Genomic DNA, 8,841 nt, shown 5'->3' with positions numbered 1-8,841 from the left:
TTCATGGCTTGTGAGTCAAGCCCAAGAGCTTACCTGGCCCTGCCCCTAACCCCGTCCGTTGGCCTGTGCTATTCCTGTCTTTGCCCATACCCTCACAGCTGGCCTCTGGCAGAGGGTGGCATTGCCTGGCAGCAATCACACTCTGCCTGAGGGGCAAGCCCCTAGCTATCGTCCTAAGTCTGAGTCCCTCCTGGACCAGGAGAGGTGTAGAGGTGGTTGTTGCTTCCACTTTTACCTCAGACTCAACTGTGTGACATTGACCCATTCTCACTCCCACCCTTGCCCTGGGATTTCCCATCTGTAAAACTCAGAAATGCAGTTGGAAAGTCCTTATTCGTTTAGTCAGTGAATATGTGTAGATCACCTTCTGTATGCCAGTTACTGGTCAGAACCTTCACAGAGCTCCCAGTCCAGAGAGAAGCCAGACAATTAAAACAACAATTACAATGAAGTGTGTGGGCTCTGTCTACCCAAGATCCCTTCTTCTTCCTCTCTCCTAATCTCACTTCCCAGGGCTGTGATCTCTAGCCTGTCCTAGTAGAGAGAAATCTCCCTTCCCTGGCTCTCTGGAAGCCCACAGTTTCCCAGAAATGGAGAAATGGGACTGGTGACTACACAGCAACACCCACCCCCCCACTGGTTCATGAGGGGAAAGGGGCTGTAGGGTAGGGCCCAGGGGTATGGCCCTTTCCCTCGGGAGGCCTGGAACTGAGGGCTCCGGGGGAGTGCAGCTTGGGCTACTGAGGGTGAAATGGGGCTAAGGACTAGGCAGTGGGGCACAGGGCTGCCCAGGTTGCTGAGACTTAGGGGCATGGATCTGCACCCTAGTTCCTGGGCAAAAAGTCAGAGTCACAGAGAGGGGCCAAGGTAACCCTCCGGAGTTTATTCACTTCCAGTGGTACTGGGTCAGGTGGAGACTTGGTGGCATCCTCCCCAATGCCATAGCAGGATCCCAGGTCCTGTCTGCTTTGGGCAGGGAGCAGCCTGTCAGCACTCTGGCATTCAAGAATCTAGAGATGATGGGAAAAATACTAGTCAGTCACATTGCAGGGGGAGGGGAGGAGACCACCCTCCCGCCAGTCCGACACCAGGTTTGGGTAGCCTCACACCTTCAGACTCATCACCCCCCTCGAAGTCAGGCTCTGGCTCTGGCTCTGGTTCAGGTTCTGGCTCCAGTTCAGGTGCTGACTCTGGTTCCGAATCCATCTGGGGTTCTGCCTCTGGCTCAGCCCCTTCTGAGACCTCTGCTTCTAGTTCTGGATCCAGTTCCTCGCGGGTTCCGGATTCCACTGCCTCGGAGCCCCCGGGAACCCCAACCTCGTCGCATTCTGAAGCTCTGGGCAGTTCAGGGCAATTGGTTCTCAAGTCAGGTGCCTCAGGTGTCCAGTGGCCCGGGCATGGAGGGTCGTAGCTGCGTTCCCGGTAGCCTGGAATGGAGGTGGGAATATCTGGGTATCTCATTTTAAGGCCTTGGTGGTATCCTTGGCACATGCCCATCTACAACTCTGCTCTCCACTCTATCCTTCACGCCAAGCCCCGTGCTCTGGCCCAAGACCCGCCCCTCGCGGGCTCACCAGTGCCCACGTGCTGCCAGTCCCAGGTCGGGTCTGGTGCACGCGTAGTACGCTGGGCGCAGTGCAGCAGCTCCTGGCAGGCGGCCTCTCCCTTGCTCTGCACCAGGAGCAGCAGGCGACGCACCCTTCGCTCGGCATCAGGCAGTGCGTCCAACGCCTCATACTCGGGCCCAGTGAGCACGCCACGCGCCAGCAGTGCATCCAGCAGCAGCCCTGAGTCCTCCTGCAGCGTCTCCACTAGGCGTTTCCGCTCTCGGTCGATAGTTTCTGAGGGCCGCTCCTGCGCATTGCCCATGGTGGGGGCTGCATGGAGGAGGGGAGAGAGGTAATAGGGGCCAGGATGCCCCCCGGCCTTGACCTCTCTTGCAGGGTCTCTGTGAACACTGGTGGCTGGGATTTAAGTTCACCTTGACTGGGGCAGCCGGACAGCTCCTCAGCACAGGACTTGTACCTCCCGCCTCTCAGGCCGCTTCTGTCCCGTCTCCTCCTCAGGCTTCTCCTTGGGTCCCTAAACATCAGCTGTGGCTCTCCTCTCCTCCTCTATGCTATCCCTGGGCCCTTATTTACTCTCTACTGCTCTCCCAGTCAGGATGTCCTTCCTGTGTCCCTGCTGCCTGTGGATCCTGCATTTGATTCAGACCCAGTTTATCCAAACTGAATTCTTTTTCCCAGCCTGTTTCCTCACCTTAACAAGAAGAAAGACCCGCAATTTATCTGGATACCCAACACCCAGTCTGCAGTCACATCCTTTCCAGTCTATCTGCTACCTATTTCTCTGTCATCCTAATCTCTTAGTCTAGCCTTTCATGTCCAGTTTAGACCCTGCTGAGTGCTGAATTCCCTCTGCACCCAGAGCACAAGTGCTGAGAGCCTTCCCTCACCTGAAGGAAGTCTATGCTCCTTATCCTGACCCTGAGGCCCATCTTTCCAGGGTAGGCGCCGCCCCTGCAGCCCCTCACCAATGCCGCCCCTATGTTGCAACCGGCCCTTCCTCGTTCCCTAATACCTGAGCAGGGATGCCTGAATGCTCTTGAGTCCTAGCTCTGACCAAGCAAGACTTCCTGACAGTACCTGAGACCCAACTGTCTCCCTGATTCCCTGGGAATCTTCCCTGGGAATGCTTCATCTTTAGGTACCACAGACCCAACTCATAAAAGCTACCAACAAATGCATGCTAAACTTTTACTGTCTTCCTCCACGGATCCTCCTATTTTGAGAGACTGTCTCTAGCAAGCAGCAGGCGTTAGGCAGAAGTTAATCTGCTGTGTCCATTTATTAACAACCAAGATAATGGTCCATCACTTCTAGAGTGGCCTGACCCAGGGCTGAACAGTTCAGGCCCTGAACCACCTCCTCTCTCAGCCCATCTACCCCAGCCCTGGCTTTGTTCACCCAGCACCCTCCCAGGTCTCATCCTCCTTTTGGGGTCACTCTGCTACCTCCCTACATGGCTCTAGGTCTGGGTGAGCCCTTTGGTCCTAGCTCGCATCCTGCCTCCCAGGTCTCTCTCACTACCACCTGGTGTCATGCCGTGCCCCCCTGGTCATTTCACCCTCCTGGCCATACTGAAGTGTCAGCCTTTCCCACAGGCCACTGACCAGAGACCAGAACTACCCCTCCCCCTCCCTTCATGTCACATCTCTGACAAATGCTGCTCCTCTACCTCTCAGTGGGTCTCTATCCAGCATCCCCCTTCAATCCCACCATGGTCACCTCATCTCCTATTACAGTCTTTCTTTTTTTTAAATCTTTTTAATGTCTTATTTTATTCTGAGAGACAGAGACAGAGAGGGAGTGGGAAAGGAGCAGAGAGAGAGGGAGACACAGAATCTGAAGCAGGCTCCAGGCTCTGAGCTGTCAGCACAGAGCCTGACATGGGGCTCGAACTGTGAGATCATGACCTGAGTCGAAGTCAGACGCTTAACCGACTGAGCCAACAAGGGGCCCCTATTACAGTCTTTCTAAGTACCTCTCACTCCCAATCCATCACTCCCTCTGCAGCGTGACTTTGACAAACTTCTGGGACAGGATTTATTGTCCCCATTTTACAGATGAGGAGACAAGTGCTGAGAGACCAAGTGGCAGAACTGGAATCTGATTTGCTCTAACTTGAACTACAACAATTTCTCCTGTGAAACAGAATGTCAGCCCTAGTGGCCTGTCTCCTTCTCCCCAATGTCCATCAGAGAGAATCAAGACCATATGACCTGGCCACTCTAGGTCACCTCCTACCCCTCTGGACATCTGGATTTTCTCCCACTTCCCTTCACCACACAGTGCTGGGAGAACCCTGCGAGCCCCTGGCACATCTGAACCAGATGCAGATGCTGTTCCCTAAGCTTGGAATACCCTTCCCTTCCCTCCATGCTATGGACCCATCCTCCAAGACTCAAATGTCCCCTTCTCCACCCCAGTGCCTGAATGTCCCAAAGGCAGACTGGTTCCTTGCATACCCCAGTGAACAACAATCATCCTCACCGCTGTTCTGACATCACTGCACTGTATAAACGGACCCTGTGCTCTCTTTGGCTGAGACCTCCAAAGACTGCCCCCAGTCACACATGCAGGACCTACTCTGTACAAGTGCAAAGAAGTTGGGGGGGGGGGGGATTGAACTGGTCCCTCCTTTTCCCTCATGGCTCTCCAACTTATTTTCATGTTAACCTCCTCCCCACATTATGCCAAGTCCTGCACTTTGTCCAGTCTGAGTTGCAGAGACCCCAGCTGCTCTGGGCCTTCCCTCTACCACCCAATGATTAGAAGTGAATACCAAAGTAATGTCGTGGCCAGTCCTTCAAGGGTCACAGGCCAGATCCTTCCCGGAGCTTCCGGAGGTTCCAGGTGCGAGGCATCCAGAGGGGTCTGGGTCTCCCTCCCACCTCGCCGCGCGGGTCTCTTATGCTACAGAGCAAGGGTTGTGGGAAACTGCGAGAGCCTTTGCGAAAGTGCGATCACAAGGCTCCCCCTTCCTCCCCTCCCCCCAGTCCCACAGCTAAAGCCCGGCGGAGGGGCGGGGCTCACAGACCTTCGAGCACGGCTGGTGGTGAGGGGGCGCAGATTCTGCCCAATCTCAATTTCTTTTCCCTCCCCCAGCCGGGTGGGGTGGGGCTCCCGGTTCTGTGCGTTCCGGGCGGCCCCACTCACGAGTCGAGCCTCCGCGGGGCAGTAGATGACAAGGCAGAAAGGGCTGGGCAGGGAGGGGGGGTAGGAGCAGCAGCTGCTGCGGGGGCGGGGCGGCCAAGGCTGCCGGGAACCGGGAAGAGGTGAAGAGAGGGGGGTTCTTAGGACACCAAGAAGCAGGCCGCAGTTGCCGCGCACCGCCTGGGCTCATACTCCGTAGTCCGCTTTCCCTCTCCACCCTGGGTGCATCGGCTGAGTCGGGAAAGGGCGGTTTAGCCTGCGGTCCCAAATAGCCAGCGCCCACTCTTGGCCTGGCAATTCCCAGGCGCTTACATCCATCTTCCCTTGAATCCTCTCTGTCACAGATAAGGCTCAGGGAAGGGGACCAGCTTACTCAGGATCACAGAGCAGATGCATTACAAGGCTGGATGTGACCCCCAAAGCCTCTGAGTTCTGGAGGTTACAGTGGCCACGTACCAGCCCTGGGTGAGGCCAGAGGATGGGAACCTAAGCAGAACTAGGGGCTGGTTGTCCAAGCACCTCCACTATCCAGGGGTTCAGCTATTAAAGCCTTAGGATCTGGAAATTTCTATAAATGCAAAGTGCCCACTCCCCCCCCCCAACCCCCCATGGCTTCTGTGCTCCCTGGTCGGTAGAGAAAAGAGACCAGAAACACAGAAAAAAAAATGCAGTTTATGTGCAGGGTTCAGTAATGGAGAAGGACAACAGAGTAACAGGGTCTTCGCTCAGCCTCTTCTAGGGGCACCAGGAAGCCGGGAGGAAGCCAAGAAGGGCATGCTGCTTCAGGCCAGCCCCTCTGCTAGGCTGGCTTCAGAGTAGACCGGGTCTCAGGGGGAGGGGTTGGCCCCTGGGCCCAGGTAGGAGCCTCGGCTCTCAGGGGTGCTGTAAATGGTTAAAGCTCCAGGAAGGCCGAGAGCTGGGCTTCCCAAAGCTGCTTGGACATCCAGAAGGAGTGGTGCCCCAAGTGTGGAGTCCTTCCCTAGGAGGATTGGACTGTGCTCAGCAGGGAGAAACAACTCTTCCTTCTATCTTTCGGGAAGGAGAGCCTTGCCTGCCCTGCCCTCTGGTCAGTTAGGATGAAACATCCATTCTTAACCTCCCCGCTTTCACCCAGCAGCGAGAGGGTGGGTGGCTCTCAGAGGGCCGTTGGAACTCTGGGGATTTCCCTCCAAAACACAAACTGCCCAGCCTACCCAATCCTGGTAGCTCAGACCAATTAGGACCTCCCCCAGGTCCTGAGTCACCACAACTGTTACCTGGCCCCGGAGAATTTAAGCCCTTGACTGCCAGCTCACTCTCACTCCTCTCTGGAACCAGTGGCTGCATCTGCATAGGAGAACCCCAGGAAGCAGCTGTGGAGGGGAACTGAAAAGGGAAGCTCTCCAGCTCTGGCTGAGGGCTTGGTTCAACAACTCTAACCCCCTGACCTCCCCACCTTCACCTTACCAGGGACAGCTCCATGTCCAAGTCCATCAAGGTCCATTCTCGCCCTTGGTGGCTGGGGCCTAGCACCTGGGGGAAGCTCTAGGTCAGTGGTGCCTTCCCCAGCCTACACAGACCCCACAAGCCCCATGCCCCTGCCCTGCTGAAAGTGTACTCACATCCAGAGGCCCCGCAGGCTCCACACTTTCAGGGGGGCCCCGAAGCAGCATGGGAGGCAGCAGATTCTCGGGGCTCCGCACCCCCCTGTCTAGGCCCATAGTTCCCCTGTGCACAGAGAACTGCTGTTGGCCTGCAGTGTTTGCCCCCACCCCCACCCTGTTAGGTTCCCAAGGATCCTGGATACATCAGGATCAAAATCTGACATCTACAAAATGGTCGGAGACGACTCCCCACCTAGAGTGTACTTAAAGAGTGCCTCTGCCTCCTACTTTTGACCTGAGGTTTGGGTTATGGAGCCAGGGTCTTGGGGATATATCCCCTCTCTTTGCAATTGTCAACACCAGTGGTTCTTAAACTACTGTGTACTTTACAATGTTTCCATTCACCCCAATGAACTCCTTTACAATACAGGTTACTGAGCCCTACCACAGATATGCTGACTGAACTGCCATTTCTACTTTTCAGGGGACTGTGATGGTGGTACTCTTTAGAGCAACTCTGGGAAGTTAGGTCAGATCATAGTGCCTGACCTCCCCTTCAGGCACCATGAGCAGACAAAGCTGAGAAGTTAGTTATCTAACTAATGGGTGGTCTATCTGCAAAAGTAGCTCACCGGGCTCACAGTCAAGAATGGATTCTTTGCTCACCTGTCAGGTACCTCCCTGGGGCCCCTTGGTTCAGGCTGTTGGGCATTCCTGGGCCCCTCAGGGCTGAAGCTCCCTTTCCCTTCCAGGATGGCCTGCACCACAGCCACAGGCAGCGGTGGGGGGGCTGTCACGCAGAAGTCACACTCGTTTGGGGCCAGGGCCAGCCCGGCCTCGCCTTCCCCCCCTGGACTGGCCGGCTCTTCTTTGAGCAGTGCCAGGCCCTTCTCCCTGCACCAGAGAAAAGCTTCAACCAGACCCTTGCACTGACTTCCCTCCATCCCCCCACAGCCATCTGGGCTGCTAGGCCATCCCCCACACGCTCCCCAGTGGGCAGCCCTGTCTGTCTTACCTCCTGCCACCACTGGAAGGAGAAAGCCTGGTCCCATCAGGGGATGGAGAGTCTTCATGGATGTCAGAAATGATAGGGCCCCTGGCCCTGTGAGAGCTGGTGAGGCCCAAGGTGGTCTCTGGGAGGGGCTGTAAGAAGACAAGTAGGCCCAGTCCTTCACCTCAAGCCACAGGGAAAGCCAGAACCCAACCAGGTTTCTAAGGTGTTAGGTTTGAGGGGGGAGGCTCAGTCCATTCTGGGGAACCTGGGTCTGCAGTGGTTTAGGGAGAAGCTGAACTCCACCTTCTCTTCCTTTTTGGGAATGGGAGAATTGAGGAAAAGAAGAGGCTCTCCATAATCCCAGCTATGCCCTAGGGAAGGGAGGAGGAACACAAACTTACCGACTGGATAAAGTAGGGATCCTGAAGGACGGCACCAGGTAGGGGGCAGGCACTGAACTTGGCTGGGGTTGGGCATGAGCTCCCCTCATCCAGCATCAGAGACCTGTGCAGGGGGGTGGGGCAGGTTCATTCCCCCATGCCTCTCAGCCTGCACCTCCCTCCCTCAGGCCCCAGCAGCCAAGTCAGCAGAGCTGAGGCCTGTTGCCAGGGCATCAGTCACATGCTAGAGGCAGAAGGGGCTCCACCCAGAGATGGGGGCCCTTTGGGGGTGGAGAGGGGAGGGAGGGAACATGGTTTCAGCCCCAGACCCTCTGTTGTTGGGATGCTTTAGAGTAAGATGGAAGGGGGTGCTGAGGGTGGGGGAATTGGGGGATAAGGTTCTGGAACACAGGGATCTGGAAATGGGGGTACTTGGTGGTAGAGTTGGGGAGACAGGGGGAAAGTTCTGGAGGGGGGGCCTTGGGGAGATTGCCACGGGTTGAAGAAAAAGCGGTAGTGCAAGGAAGAAGAATGAGGATTCCCAGTGAAGGGGCTTCTGGAGAAGGAGTGTCTGCATGGGGTCTCTGACAGGAAGGCTCCTGGAAGTATGTGTGGGGTGGGGGCGGCATCCCTGAATTTCTCACTCACAGCTTTCTCTTAGCTCCTGCGTTGCTGGACCCTGTCTGAAGTGGCCCAAAGAGGCACTGGATCAGCTAAAGAGGAAGCAAAGGGTTAATTCAGACTTCCAACCTTGCCCCAACCCAAGGCACTTCCAGTGGATTTGCCACTTGGGCAGAGGAGGTGGGTGTGTTCAGGAGTGGAGAGAAGAGGGGTAGGGGGAGAACACCTTGCCAATGACTCGGTGTTGCTGACCGTGGCTCTGCCGCAAAGTCACCACCTCTCTCCATAAGATCTCGTTCTGCCTGCGGGAAGGCGTGGGGGAGGGGTGCTGAGGCATCTGAGAGTCTGCCCAGTCACCACCCCCCACAGAATGGCAGGCCCGAACCCACGACCACTCAGATGATCGCCCATCCATAGAGAATAGAGTTCCACAGCTCAGCCCATTTGTCTGGATGGAGGCACCAAGACAAGAGAGAGGAAGGAGCTGTCCAGAACAGCCTGGCAGCCAGTATTCTCTCGTCCAGACTCCCCTTCACCCCTTCCCCCCT

The 8,841-nt window shown here is 56.2% G+C and overlaps 2 protein-coding genes across 6 annotated transcripts in view; both read right to left on the bottom strand.

The window, feature by feature from the left end:
• Positions 1-319: 319 nt before the first annotated feature.
• NOL3 (nucleolar protein 3) lies at positions 320-2,715 on the bottom strand. The gene is made up of 4 exons (XM_077755551.1): positions 1,982-2,715; positions 1,575-1,877; positions 1,110-1,427; positions 320-1,010 (listed from the first exon to the last, which is right to left on the bottom strand). Exons 1-4 carry the CDS (start codon positions 2,088-2,090, stop codon positions 1,003-1,005), a joined length of 738 nt encoding a protein of 245 aa, XP_077611677.1. The 5' UTR covers positions 2,091-2,715; the 3' UTR covers positions 320-1,002.
• A 1,929-nt stretch (positions 2,716-4,644) lies between these two features.
• The window catches only part of HSF4 (heat shock transcription factor 4), a 5,603-nt gene continuing 1,406 nt past the window's right edge, over positions 4,645-8,841 (bottom strand). Inside the window, exons 5-13 of one of the 5 annotated variants that reach the window (XM_077755546.1) lie at positions 8,520-8,595; positions 8,321-8,385; positions 7,694-7,796; positions 7,314-7,441; positions 6,965-7,192; positions 6,317-6,422; positions 6,162-6,227; positions 5,972-6,080; positions 4,645-4,817 (exon numbers count right to left, since the gene is read on the bottom strand). In XM_077755546.1, the coding sequence (XP_077611672.1) occupies positions 4,645-4,817; positions 5,972-6,080; positions 6,162-6,227; positions 6,317-6,422; positions 6,965-7,192; positions 7,314-7,441; positions 7,694-7,796; positions 8,321-8,385; positions 8,520-8,595 (1,054 nt within the window). Of the gene's footprint in view, positions 4,818-5,388; positions 5,695-5,971; positions 6,081-6,161; positions 6,228-6,316; positions 6,423-6,964; positions 7,193-7,313; positions 7,468-7,693; positions 7,797-8,320; positions 8,386-8,519; positions 8,596-8,841 lie in introns of those variants that run through there. The other 4 variants (XM_077755548.1, XM_077755550.1, XM_077755547.1 and 1 more) reach the window with 4 other exon arrangements.

This window comes from Crocuta crocuta, unplaced genomic scaffold (assembly GCF_008692635.1).
Source record: "Crocuta crocuta isolate KB4526 unplaced genomic scaffold, BGI_CrCroc_1.0 scaffold152, whole genome shotgun sequence".
In the NCBI taxonomy this organism is placed as follows: domain Eukaryota; kingdom Metazoa; phylum Chordata; class Mammalia; order Carnivora; family Hyaenidae; genus Crocuta; species Crocuta crocuta.
Note: the sequence above shows the minus strand (reverse complement) of the source record. Positions and strands in the feature narration are given on the sequence as shown.

Bases quoted from the DNA above. Each gene is read 5' to 3' on its own strand.
- NOL3 (XM_077755551.1), bottom strand. From the start codon at position 2,090: ATGTTTAGGGACCCAAGGAGAAGCCTGAGGAGGAGACGGGACAGAAGC. The intron at 1,878-1,981 runs GTGAACTTAAAT...TCCTCCATGCAG, and splicing joins GTCCGGCTGCCCCAGTCAAG to CCCCCACCATGGGCAATGCG. The intron at 1,428-1,574 runs GTGAGCCCGCGA...CCTCCATTCCAG, and splicing joins CTGGCAGCACGTGGGCACTG to GCTACCGGGAACGCAGCTAC.